Source organism: Giraffa tippelskirchi, chromosome 2 (assembly GCF_054371585.1).
Source record: "Giraffa tippelskirchi isolate mGirTip1 chromosome 2, T2T-mGirTip1v1.2.pri, whole genome shotgun sequence".
Classification (NCBI taxonomy): domain Eukaryota; kingdom Metazoa; phylum Chordata; class Mammalia; order Artiodactyla; family Giraffidae; genus Giraffa; species Giraffa tippelskirchi.
Window position 1 is genome coordinate 36,421,358 of NC_137276.1, and position 14,313 is coordinate 36,435,670.

General features: G+C 39.0%; 1 protein-coding gene across 2 annotated transcripts in view; it reads right to left on the reverse strand.

Annotated features, from left to right (window-relative positions):
* Window positions 1–3,446: 3,446 nt before the first annotated feature.
* The window catches only part of BTAF1 (B-TFIID TATA-box binding protein associated factor 1), an 89,317-nt gene continuing 78,450 nt past the window's right edge, over window positions 3,447–14,313 (reverse strand). For both annotated transcript variants that reach the window (XM_081554484.1, XM_081554474.1), the window contains exons 34-38: window positions 13,745–13,897; window positions 8,296–8,507; window positions 6,930–7,089; window positions 6,378–6,548; window positions 3,447–4,988 (exon numbers count right to left, since the gene is read on the reverse strand). In XM_081554484.1, coding sequence (XP_081410610.1) covers window positions 4,845–4,988; window positions 6,378–6,548; window positions 6,930–7,089; window positions 8,296–8,507; window positions 13,745–13,897 — 840 coding nt within the window. In that variant the 3' untranslated portion in view covers window positions 3,447–4,844. The remainder of the gene's footprint in view (window positions 4,989–6,377; window positions 6,549–6,929; window positions 7,090–8,295; window positions 8,508–13,744; window positions 13,898–14,313) is intronic.

The window sequence follows — 14,313 nt, forward strand, 5'->3', positions numbered from 1 at the left end:
GGTGACAATACACAGCCTTGACGTACTCCTTTTCCTATTTGGAACCAATCTGTTGTTCCCTGTCCAGTTCTAACTGTTGCTTCCTGACCTGCATACAGGTTTCTCAAGACGCAGGTCAGATGGTCTGGTATTCCCATCTCTTTCAGAATTTTCCACAGTTTATTGTGATCCACACATGTACACACTGCTATTTAAAATGGATAACCAACAAGGACCTATTGTATAGTACATGGAACTTTGCTCAATGTTATGACAGCCTGGATGGGAGGGGAGTTTAAGGGAGAATGGATACATGTTATTATATGTATGGCTGAGCCCTTTTGCTGTGAGTGAGCGAGTGAGTGAGTGAAAGTCGCTCAGTTGTGTCCGTCTCTTTGCGACCCCATGGACTGTAGCCCACCAGGCTCCTCTGTCCATGGGATTCTCCAGGCCAGAATACTGGAGTGGGTAGCCTTTCCCTTCTCCAGAGGATCTTCCCAACTCAGGGATAGAACCCAGGTCTCTCGCATTGCGGGTAGATTCTTTACCAGCTGAGCCACCAGGGAAACCCAAGCCCTTTTGCTGTACACCTGAAAATATCACATTGTTAATTGGCTGTACCCCAGTATAAAAGAAAATTTTTTAAAAATTTGCTTAACTTTCAAATAATGTTTTCTATATTTTCACATCTAATTATTATTTTATGGTCTTTCAGATTATTCTCTTTGCAGTGTTTAAATAATGCATTCTCCTATTCGCATCTGCTGACTCTTCCTTCTGGTAGTTCGTGGCCTCCTGTAGACTGTGTGTGAGCATAATCCTAGAATCTTCACCCCATGGTAATCCTATGGGACCCTATCTGAAACTGCTCCTGTAGGGAAGTTTTGTATTTGCTTCTGCAAGGGTCCTAGAGTTGATTGGTTATTTTTTGGCTTGTGGTTCCTATAGCTATATGCTTAGCATAAACCCAGCCTTAAGCTTACCTGTGGTGTAGGTATTCTGGGATTCTTATTTCTCTTGGGTGACATGGGGATTTGGGGTCACGGACAGTTCTGCCTGTCCTGTTTCAATACATGAACTCTTTGTGGCTTTATGGAGAGAATTAAGTTATAGCTCCTCTTTCTCCTGTAAGCCAGAAACTATGGCTCTTGTCCCTACACAGATAATAGAATCTCAGCCCCTATATTCTTCAACAGAACTTCACTGGTTGGAGGGAATTTATCAGAGATTGGTAGGAACCCCTTCGTGAAACAGGAGGCAATTTTAAAACATATTTGGTTGCACCGGATCTTTACTGTGGCATACAGGACCTTTAGTTGCAGCATGTGGGATCCAGTTCTCTGACCAGGAATCGAATCTGGGCCCTGTCATTGAGAGTGCAGAGTCTCAGCCACTGGACCACCAAGAAGTCCCAGGAGGCAACTTTTTACAGTTCATTCTTATTGCAGTATAGTTGCTTTACAATGTTGTGTTAATTTCTACTGTACAACAAAATAAATTAGCCATATATATATATATATCTCCCCTCCCCTTTGGATTTCCTTCCCATTCTAGTCACCAGAGTGCATTAAGTCGGGTTCCCTGTGCTATACAGTAGGTTCTCATCAGTTATCTATTTTATACATACTATCAATAGGCTTCCCTGGTGGCTCAGTGATAAAGAATTTGCCTGCAATGCAGGAGACTCAGGTTTGATACCTGGTGTCAGAAAGATCCCCTGGAGGAGGAAATGGCAACCCATTCCAGTATTCTTGCCTGGGAAATCCCATGGACAGAGGAGTCTGTCAACCTACAGTTTATGGAGTCACTAAAGAGGAAGACATGACTTTGCGGCTGAATGACGACAACAGCAATCAGTAGTGTATATATGTCAATCCCAATCTCCCAGTGCCTTCCCTCCCCTCTCCCCCTTGGTATCTGTATATTCCTTCTCTACATCTGTTTGTGCTTTGCAAATAAGATCATCTGTACCATTTTTCTAGGCTCCACATGTGTTAATATACAGTATCTGTTTTTCTGACTTCACTGTGCATGACACTCTCTAGATCCATCCATGTCTCTACAAATGACCCAATTTTGTTCTTTTTATGGCAGTGATATCCCATCATATAAATGCACCACATCTTCTTTATCCTTTCCTCTGTTTACAGACATGTAGGTTGCTACCATGTCCTGGTTATTGTAAATAGTGTTGCAGTGAACATTGGCATACCTGTGTCTTGTTGAATTCTAGTTTTCTCTGTGTATATGCCCAGTAGTAAGACTGCTTGTTCATATGGTAGTTCTAATTTTTTAAGGAAATTCCATACTGTTTTCCATCAATTTACACTCCCACTAAGAACGTTCCCTTCTCTCCTTACCCTCTCCAGCATTTAGTTTGTAGATTTTTTGATGACGACCATTCTAACCAGTGTGAGGTGATACCTCATTATAGTTTTGATTTGCATTGCTCTAAAAATTAGCAACGTAGCGCATCTTTTCATGTTGGCCATCAGTATGTCTTCTTTGGAGAAATGTCGAGTTAGGTCTTCCACCCAATTTTTCTGATTGGGCTGTTTTTTTTTTTTTATATTGAGCTGCATGAATTGCTTGTATAGAGATTAATCATCTGTCAGTTGCTTTGTTTGCAAATATTTTCTCCCATTCTGAGGGTTGTCTTTTTGTCTTATAGTTTCCTTTGCTATGCAAAAGCTTTTAAGTTTAATTAGGTCCTATTTATTTTTGCTTTTATTTTCATTATGCTTAAGTGGGTCAAAAAAGATCTTGCTGTGATTTATATCACAGAGTGTTCTGCCTGTGGTTTCCTTTAAGAGTTTTATAGTGTCTGGCCTTACATTCAGGTCTTTAATTCATTGGGAGTTTATTTCTGTCTGTGGTATTAGGGAGTGTTCTAACAGCATTCTTCTACATGTAGCTGTCCAGTTTTCCCAGCCACTGGACCAGCAGGTAAGTCCCAAGAGGCAGTTTTTGATGTCTGACACTGACTTGTTGGATGGCAAATATTTTCTGTTAATTGGCACAACTCAAGTTTTTGCTTTATAGCCTCACATTGTGTACTCGGGCACTTGATAACACATGCTCCTACAGTCAGTCTCAGATTCCACTGATGCAAGCAAGCGTTCTGGGAAACTGAGGTCTATCTTTAATCAGGACATGTAAGATTGTACTGAGATTAAGTATCTGGAACAGTGCTTTTTTTTGATACCGTGCTTTTTATTTTTCTGTAATTTCTATTATATTCTTATAGTCTCCCCACTTTTGCCTCTGAGTGGTCACATTCCCACATAGCTTTACTGTGTGCTATATAGAATGGATGTTCTATATAAACTCAAGAATTTCTTTTGGTCTTCTATTGAATTTGACATAAATTCTCAATAATGAAAAAAATAACCATTAGAAAGAAAAAAGATCTTTTCTTTTGCTTTTTCCAGTGATCATTTCCTACAAATAACACACAGTTACACATATTTTACAGTTAAATCTTTTTTTTATTCTCTTGTGGAATGCTATGTTTAATGTTACAGTATGGTTGTCAAAGCTACTGAAATGTGACACATGTCCATGTCTAAATGCTGCAGAACAGTATAACTTTAAACAAAGTTATTTTACAGCTGAGGTCTGATGGTTTTTAAACCAATGCCTATGTGTATGGCCAGCCACAAACCTGGGGGATGTCTATTTCCTGTACATGTATATACAAATATATCCATACATATTTATATGCACACAGGCATGTATTAATTTATGTGTGAAATTTATAAAATTATGTACATACACATACATGCATATCTATATACATATACCCACCCTTTCTATTGAGCTCACTTTTCTAACACTAATCAGCTTCATGCCCAATTATTGCTGCCCAGTATAACTACATGATTTTAGTGCCAATACCAAGCACCTTTTCAGATGCAGGACAGGTATGCCTGTGCATATAGATATGTGTATTTATGTATGTTTGTGTATATAAAGGAATCATTTCTCCCTTTTATGCTTTAGTCATGCATTACTACAATAAACAGTCTTTTCACCATAGGTCTTGAAATTCTAAACAGTGTAAAATCTACTTCTGGAAAACTGTATATGTTCATAGTTACAAAAAATATATTATATATATGATTGAAACCTATTGAGTACATATGTTCTCTGAATCTGGCTATATCCTAGCCCTTAGATAAATTAAAAAAACACCCTCTTAACAGGATGTTATGATAGGCTTAAATAGAACATTACCTGTATTTAGAATAGTTGATAATATTTTAAAAGTTGACAAAATGATGTTAAAGATTTGAAAAACACTATGCCTCTGCATTAAATATATAAACGTTTCCACCAAGGGCCTGGTTCAATTCATTCTAAGATTCTCATGTTCCAAGCGTAACCAATAATTGTTGTCATTATTCTTAAAATTATGGCTCATTAAGGCTTTTATACAAAAAAAAAAAGCCCTAGTTTTAATCATTTATAAAAACAAGTTCTATTTAAAAGAAAAAATGTACATGAACACTAAAGTACTCATGGATATTATCCTGTACAAAGTGTGACTATGTAAAGATAGGAGGCTCGTTCCCGGTAAGAACACCCCATGGTAGCGCATGTAAACCTGGTTTGGTTCCTCTGCTCTGCAGCTATTCAGCATGTAAAATTTAAACCATTTTTCACATTAACATTTAAATTTAATACAGTGCAAATGTTTGAGAGTAACTTGTTCCCCCCAGTGAAACAAGGACCAGCGTTATGCTGAATATTCTTCAGATCTATTTACAAATTGAGCTAAAAGTTCACCATAAACTTTGAAATTTGCTGAATATCAGCAGAAATGTTACTGAACTAGCAGCAATTGCATTTACAATATCTGATAGTTATTTGAGCGAATGCATAAAATTTTCCAGGCTGTACTCTGAATCATATTGCTCTTGATCCCAAAGATCACTCAGGTTTTCAAGAATTGATCTTATACTTGTTTTTCCAGAAGTAGAGGTGTCAGCTTTTTCTGCTTTGCCATCCTTTAATTGGAAGAAAGATAAAATGGAAGATTAACTTCAAAAATTGTATTTTTCTTTACAATACCACACTTGTTTCTAACATTGCACTTTTTCAACAGAGTTGGAAACACTTCAAACTATGGGGAAGGTCATGATCTCGTAAGATAGCCTATTCTATTTTCCACTGCCCTAATAATTTACCATTTTATGCTTTTTATTTGAGAAGAATTTTAAAAACATTGCAAAGAACTCACTGTTAACTGTGTGACATTGGGCGCTATCATTCTTCCTCCCTGTATATATATTACAAAATTAGATATTTAAATTATCAGCCTTTCCCTAAACCAATTCAGAGTAAGTTGTAGATATTATTTATGCCCCTTTACCCCAAGAACAAGGACACTCTTATATAACCAGAGTACAAAGATCAAGATCTCATATATTCAGATTTTGCTAGTAAGATGGTTTATGGCAACAGCTGTTGCTTCCTTGGAAGACCCCTTGAGCCCAGTTCTGCTCGCTGAAAGAAGTCACCCGTAAGAATATTCTAATGAAATAAAAATACATTTAAGCAATCCATGTTTCTTTGAGCCTTTTTTCTAGGTGACACGGATCTTGTTCTCTCTACCTTATCTTACATGACATGCTTAAGGAACTTTTCTCCATTCTGGCCACCTTTTGGGGACTAATTTGTTACTGTTGCAAATGCCACACTCAGAATCAGACATAATATTCTAAACATGGCTTAACAGACAGAGTAGAGGGGAACTACTTTCTCTAAAATTTGGACATGATCACCCTGTTATTACAGCTGGTTTAACTGCATTATATAAAGCCATCTCTTACCATAATTTATACTGAGTGTACAATTGATTTTCTGAACCTACACAGGACTTTAAATCAACCCTATTTGTTTTACATTATTAAACTGACAGTATTTCCGGCTGGTGCATTCTTTGCTAATGGATTGTTATCTATTAGTTCTGTCATCCACAATAACAACAATACCTATTATCTTCATACCTTTGTGGTATTATAGGCATTGTTGTCCTGCCAAGGCTGAAGATGCTCAGAGAATTTAATTTGCCTCGAGTCACCAGTTAATAGGAGGCAGGGCAAGGACTGGAGAGTCAGGTCTAGCTGACTCGAGATAGCTGTCCTTTAGCAGGTAGGAACTAAGGAAAGAAAACCCAGGGAGCATGCTAGAGCCATCCATCAGAAAGTCAAAACTTCAAACATCCCCTAGTATCCGAGAGTTTTATCTGGATATCAAAAATGCCCTCAAAGGGTTATCTAGTTGATACTAAAGTGAACACCTTTGCTGGCCCTTTTAATGCTTTTACCAAGTAGTGCCAGGAAGTCTGTGAATACATATATTAAAAATACAAAAATTGTATAAAAGTTCTTTACCTTATCAAGAGTGAACAGATCAAGGAGTTGATCTGTCCCCATACTCTGCAAACTAGAATTCTCTTGGCTAATAACAGTATTTGCTATGTTCATCTTGAATTTCTGCAAACCCATTATTTTCTCTTCCAGTGTTCCTCTGGTTATCAATCGGTACACATTAACCACACGTTTCTGAATGAGAAAAAGAAGTTAAGCAACTGTAGCACAAATAAATGGATAAGCTTTGAGATTCACCAAATCAGAGGGCTTTGTATGCTTGTTTTAGGTACTTGACTACTACTGAAAGAGGACTGCGGGTTTTTTAAAAAATCTGTGCGCAAGACCTTAAAATGTTTGCAATCACAGAATATTAGGAATGGATAGTATCTCAGGTTTTCTTGGCCCAAGCACCTCATTTAATGTGTGAGGAAGTCATGCAGCAAAATTAAGTGACTTGCCTAATGTCACAACACTTATTAACATAAAAATAGGACCTTAAACCAAGACTTTGTCTTTTGGGGGAAGTATTTTTCCCAGTGTGCAGATTAACACCTGTGAGCGTTGACTTCTTACCTGCCCAATGCGATGGGCCCGGTCCATGGCTTGTAGATCACGCATGGGATTCCAGTCATGCTCCACAAATACCACTGTATCAGCGCCTGTTAAGTTAAGCCCCAGGCCACCAACATGAGTTGTAAGTAGAAGAACATCTATGGATGGATCATTGTTAAACCTAAAAACGTAGATGTTAAAAAAAAAAATTAGTACATTGCTTCCTAAAGTTCCAATAATAGACACTTAAAAGTTTAATATTGAAGAGCACAAATAAGAACATTGCTTTATAAATCCATGATATAGCCATTTCTGTGACCACTAGAGTTGAGACTACCTTCTTTTAAATATACATAACATCTTTAGTAGTAGATAAAAGGTATTCTAGAACATGTTAGAAATTTCATACCTAGCAATTAAGTCCAACTGCAAAATGTACTTGAGTAATTTTCAAAAATGGAACACTAAGACAAAACCCAACTATGAACCTATAACATATGGACACAGAGTAGTGTGGGAAAAGGTCAGATCAGTCAGGGGAGGCAGAAGATTAGGGTGGTAAGGGTTGCTAAAATCATACTAGTCCTAGAAGATATTGACAAAGGACATCTAGTAGCTTCTAGGAAAAAGAAAAACTAACTATCATTTATTAGTGACTCTGAGACAAACACTGGGCTTTTACTTTATACGCTTTATATTATTTGTTACAGTAGCTCTATAAGGATATTACTATTTGAAAGAGACCCAGGCTGTGTGGATAATAAACATTAGTGCCCAAAAGAACACTGCTTTGATGGTGGAGCTTGGAGTCAAACCTGGGTTTTAAGTCCCTTCATAGGTCTCTGTTTTGTGCCTTAAGATCTCTTAGGAATGCCTGTTAAAAATGCTTTGAAGTCAGCAGACTGTATGACAGATCCTAGGAATCTGCATTTTAAAAAATGAACCACTGACATTTCTAAAGCAGACCACACATAAGAAACACTGCACTCAGAGACTGCTTCCAAGCCAGGCCAGCTTCCAACTTGTTCTCCGTGCAGATGGAGAGATGAGGATAAAGATCATAAGCTACCTGTTTGCCACCTCTTACCCCCAACCACCAAATACAGATGAAGGGGAAATAGTTACCTCTCTGTTTTGATGCCTTAAACTTCTTTCATGCCCTTAAGGATGCTTTCCTAATACAGTTCTTTCCCCCTAGCTAAACAAACTACTCAATTACATTTCTGCAGTTCTGTATTTTAAAAAGGTAAAGATTTAGTTGGGTTGAATTATATAATAATAAAACACATTTTTCAGATATTTAGTCAAAGTAGTTCGTGGGTAAACTATGTAAGTAATAGTAATACACTGACTATAACTTGATTTATGAGCTTTAGAAGACACTTACCGTGAAACAATTGAATGCCTCTGACCAGGAGGTATGCTACCATCCAATCTCAAGTAAGTGACAGAGGGTAAATGAGGTTTGAGAAGATCATGCTCTACTATATCAAGCATGCTTTTAAGTTGACAGAAGATCAGTATCCTGTGCTGGGCTACTATAGACTCTGTGCCACTCTCGGAAGTACTGCCATTTCCCAAACCACAGTCCAACAGCAACTTGAAGAAAGAATTACTTGTTAAATACAGGTGTCCCATAAAAGTAGGCAATCAATCTCGCTGAAATAAATGCTTCTCTTTGTGGTGAGAAAAGGTTAACTTACCTGTGACCTGAAAAACAGGTTAGCATTTTGGGCTATCGTTATATAATATTTTCTACTCTAGCCCATGTGAAATCAAAACTCTTGATCCATTAGTGATTCTCAATAAAACTTAAGCCAGAAAAGCTATAAAAAGCTAAAACAATAACTGAAGTCCAGATTTTAAAACAGGCTTTTTTTTAAGGGTAGATAAACTAAAAGCCATGCCGTGTGGGGCCACCCAAGACGGATGGGTCACGGTGGAGAGGTCTGACAGATTGTGGTCCACTGGAGAAGGGCATGGCAAACCACTTCAGTATTCTTGCCTTGAGAACCCCATAAACAGTATGAAAAGGCAAAAAGATAGGACAATGAAAGATGAACTCCCGAGGTCAGTAGGTGCCCAATATACTAATGGAGATCAGTGGAGAAATAACTCCAGAAAGAATGATGGGATGGAGCCAAAGCAAAAATGATACCCAACTGTGGATGGGACTGGTGACAGACGCAAAGTCCGATGCTGTAAAGAGCAATATTGCATAGGAACCTGGAATGTTAGGTCCATGAATCAAGGCAAATTGGAAGTGGTCAAACGAGATGGCAAGAGTGAACGTCGACATTCCAGCAATCAGCGAACTAAGATGGACTGGAATGGGTGAATTTAACTCAGATGACCATTATATCTACTACTGTGGGCAAGAATCCCTTAGAAGAAATGGAATAGCCATCATGGTCAACAAAAGAGTCCGAAAAGCAGTACTTGGATGCAATCTCAAAAACGATAGAATGATCTCTGTTCGTTTCCAAGGCAAACCATTCAATATCACAGTAATCCAAGTCTATGCCCCGACCAGTAATGCCGAAGAAGCTGACGTTGAACAGTTCTATGAAGACGAACAAGACCTTTTAGAACTAACACCCAAAAAAGATGTCCTTTTCATTATAGGGGACTGGAATGCAAAAGTAGGAAGTCAAGAAACACCTGGCGTAACAGGCAAGTTTGGCATTGGGAGTACAGAATGAAGCAGGGCAAAGGCTAATAGAGTTTTGCCACGAGAACACACTGGTAATAGCAAACACCCTATTCCAACAACACAAGAGAAGACTCTACACGTGGACATCACCAGATGGTCAACACCGAAATCAGATTGGTTATATTCTTTGCAGCCAAAGATGGAGAAGCTCTATACAGTCAGCAAAAACAAGACCGGGAGCAGACTTTGGCTCGGATCATGAACTGCTTATTGCCAAATTCAGACTTAAATTGAAGAAAGTAGGGAAAACCACTAGACCATTCAGGTATGACCTAGATCAAATCCCTTATGAGTATACCGTGGAAGTGACAAATAGATTTAAGGGTCTAGACCTGACAGACAGAGTGCCTGATGAACTATGGACAGAGGTTCGTGACATTGTACAGGAGACAGGGATCAAGAAAATCCCCATGGAAAAGAAATGCAAAAAAGCAAAATGGCTGTCTGAGGAGGCCTTACAGATAGCTGGGAAGGGAAGAGAAGTGAAAAGCAAAGGAGAAAAGGAAAGATATTCCCATCTGAATGCAGAGTTCCAAAGAATAGCAAGGAGAGATAAGAAAGCCTTCCTCAGCGATCAGTGCAAAGAAATAGAGGAAAACAACAGATTGGGAAAGACTAGAGATCTCTTCAAGAAAATTAGAGATACCAAAGGAACATTTCATGCAAAGATGGGCTTGATAAAGGACAGAAATGGTATGGACCTAACAGAAGCAGAAGATATTAAGAAGAGGTGGCAAGAATACACAGAAGAACTGTACAAAAAAGATCTTCACAACCCAGATAATCACGATGGTGTGATCACTCACCTAGAGCCAGACATCCTGGAATGTGGAGTCAAGTGGGCCTTAGAAAGCATCACTACGAACAAAGCTAGTGGAGGTGATGGAATTCCAGTTGAGCTATTTCAAATCCTCAAAGGTGATGCTGTGAAAGTGCTGCACTCGATATGCCAGCAAATTTGGAAAACTCAGCAGTGGCCACAGGACTGGAAGAGGTCAGTCTTTGTTCCAATCCCAAAGAAAGGCAATGCCAAAGAATGCTCAAACTACTGCACAATTGCACTCATCTCACACGCTAGTAAAGTAATGCTCAAAATTCTCCAAGCCAGGCTTCAGCAATATGTGAATCGTGAACTTCCAGATGTTCAAGCTGGTTTTAGAAAAGGCAGAGGAACCAGAGATCAAATTGCCAATATCCGCTGGATCATCGAAAAAGCAAGAGAGTTTCAGAAAAACATCTATTTCTGCTTTATTGACTATGCCAAAGCCTTTGACTGTGTGGATCACAATAAACTGTGGAAAATTCTGAAAGAGATGGGAATACCAGACCATCTGACCTGTCTCTTGAGAAACTTGTATGCAGGTCAGGAAGCAACAGTTAGAACTGGACATGGAACAACAGACTGGCTCCAAATAGGAAAAGGAGTACGTCAAGGTTGTATATTGTCACCCTGCTTATTTAACTTATATGCAGAGTACATCATGAGAAACGCCGGGCTGGAAGAAACACAAGCTGGAATCAAGATTGCCAGGAGAAATATCAATAACCTCAGATATGCGGATGACACCACCCTTATGGCAGAAAGTGAAGAAGAACTAAAGAGCCTCTTGATGAAAGTGAAAGAGGAGAGTGAAAAAGTTGGCTTAAAGCTCAACGTTCATAAAACTAAGATCATGGCATCTGGTCCCATCACTTCATGGGAAATAGATGGGGAACCAGTGTCAGACTTTATTTTTTTGGGCTCCAAAATCACTGCTGATGGTGATTGCAGCCATGAAATTAAAAGACGCTTACTCCTTGGAAGGAAGGTTATGGCCAACCTAGATAGCATATTTAAAAGCAGAGACATTACTTTGCCAACAAAAGTACGTCTAGTCAAGGCTATGGTTTTTCCAGTGGTCATGTATGGATGTGAGAGTTGGACGGTGTAGAAAGCTGAGCGCCGAAGAATTGATGCTTTTGAACTGTGGTGTTGGAGAAGACTCTTGAGAGTCCCTTGGACTGCAAGGAGTTCCAATCAATCCATCCTAAAAGAGATCAATCCTGGGTGTTCACTGGAAGGTCTGATGTTGAAGCTGAAACTCCAATACTTTGGGCACCTCATGTGAAGGGTTGACTCATTGGAAAAGACCCTAATGCTGGGTAGGATTGGGGGCGGGAGGAGAAGGGGACGACAGAGGATGAGATGGTTGGATGGCATCACTGACTCGATGGACATGGGTTTGGGTAGACTCCAGGAGTTGGTGATGGACAGAGAGGCCTGGCGTGCTGCAATTCATAGGGTCGCAAAGAGTCGGACACGACTGAGCGACTGAACTGAACTCAAACTAAAAGCTGAGTTTTGCAATAAGGAGCTCACAATCTGTGATATGATGTGCTACAAGTGCTATGAGCAAAATGGGAGAGTAAGCAGTTTCTAGAAAAATAAATTCAAATGGTCCACAAGACCATACATTATAATCAGTCTGATAATCACAGTGACAAAAAGAGAAATCTTGAAAACAGCAAGGGAAAAGTGACTCCCACCACCCCTGCACTGCATGATTTGTGGGATCTTAGTTTCCTGATCAGGGATCAAACCCAGGCCCTGGCAGTGAAAGTGCTGAGTCCTAACCACTGGACCACCCGGGAATGCCCAGAAGTGACTTCATGTGAAAGGGATTCTCAATGAGATTAACACCCGTTTTCTCATCAGAAGCTACAGAGGTCATTATCAAGAAAGTGAAAAGAATCTACAGAATTGGAGAAAGTATCTGCAAATTATATATCTGATAAAGGCTTAATATCTATAATATAAACTCCTAAAACTCAACCAAAAGAAAACAGTCCAATGAAAAAAATAGTCGAAAGACTTCCAACAGGTATTTCTCCAAAGAAGATATGTCTTAATAAGGACATGAAAAAAACACTATTATTAGTCATTAGGAAAAACAAATCAAATCAACAATGTGACACCATCTCATACCTACAGTGATGGTTAAATTAAAAAAAGGAAAATCTTGGTGAGGATGTAGAGAAATCAGAACCCTAGCACATGGCTTGCAATGTAAACGTTACAGCCACTGTGGAAAGGTTTGGTAGTTCCTTAAAAAGTCAACCATAGAATAGCTATGTAATACAGCAGTTTCACTCTCACATCTATACCTAAAATAACTCAAACAGATACTTATAAGGTAATGTTCACTGCAGCATTATTCACAACAGCCGGAGGTGGAAACAACCCAAGTGTCCATCAACACATGACTGGATGAACAAAGTGTGGTGTGCTGTGCTGTGCTGAGTTGTGTCTGGCTCTGACCCTGTGGACCATAGCCTTCCAGGCTCCTCTGTCCAGGGGGTTCTCTAGGCCAAGAATACTGGACTGGGTTGCTATGCTCTCCTCCAGGGGATCGTCCTGAACCAGAGATGGAACCCTGGTCTGCACTGCAGGTGGATTCTTTACCATCTGAGCTACCAGGGAAGCCCACAGCGTGGTGGTGGTGGAGGTGGTGGTAATAACAGCAACAACAGAAGATTATTATTTGGCCATAAAAATGAAGTACCGATACATGCTGTAACGTGAAGGAAACTTGAAAATAAGTGAAATTAGCCAACCACAAAAGAACAAATATGTGATCCCACTTACATGAAATATTTAGAACAGGCATATTCATACAGACAAAGTAGATTAGAGGCTCCCAGGGTTATGGAAAGGAAAGTGGGAAGTTACTGCTAAATAGGTTGAGTTTCAGGCCTTCCCTGGCAGCCGGGTAGTTAAGACTTCTCACTCCCTACGCAGGGGGCCAGGTTCAATCTAAGATCCTGTGTGCTGCATGATGCAGCCAAAAATAAATAAATATAGGTACAGAGTTTCTGTTTGGATGATGGAAAAATTCTGGAATAGTGGTGATGGGTACATAACACTGAATGTAATTAATGTCACAGAATTCTACATTTCAAAAATAGTTGAAGTGGCATTTGTTATACTTTACCACAATTTTTTAAAAAGCTGTATCAAAAATTAAACAAACCAAATTTTTTGAAAATGGTAAACGCATCAGTAATCTTTTGCAAAAGCAAATTTACCTACTGTTACCGATCAGGAATGTACAACACACAGCTAACACTTAAAAGATGTACTTACTTGTTTCAAAGCTGAGAGTTTAGGGGCATGCTGAATATCATGGAGAGAAGAATTCTGAGCTGCAAGTTTTTCAGTAGTACTTCTGAACTCTGGATGCTGAGGTGTTAAGACTAATGCTGGATGGTTGCACAGTTTACGTAAGTACTGTAATGCCTTTAAGAGAGAAAAAAGTATATATAAGTCTCCTTCACATGACACAAATGTTTGTATCTCAATATCTTTTCCTGTGCTACCGCATCTGTCTAGAATGCCTTTCTTCATCTTATCACTACTCCCATTCATTCTTCAAGAACCAGTTCAAATATCTTATCTTTGATGTCTTCATCTGTGCTTCTTGTGCAATTTGTGTTTATTTCTGTGAGAGAATTTATAACATGTAAATTGTACTGTGATGTCTATCTTCCCCACTAGACCAATGACCTCATGACAGAAAGTCTTATTAGTTCCTATAGCTAACCCTTTTGAACTGAAAGTGCCCGATAATGTTGCTAGATGATTCTAGAATTAGACATCATTTCCTAAAGGAAGGTTCCTCAAACTTTAGTGGGTATAAAAACCTCTTAAGAACC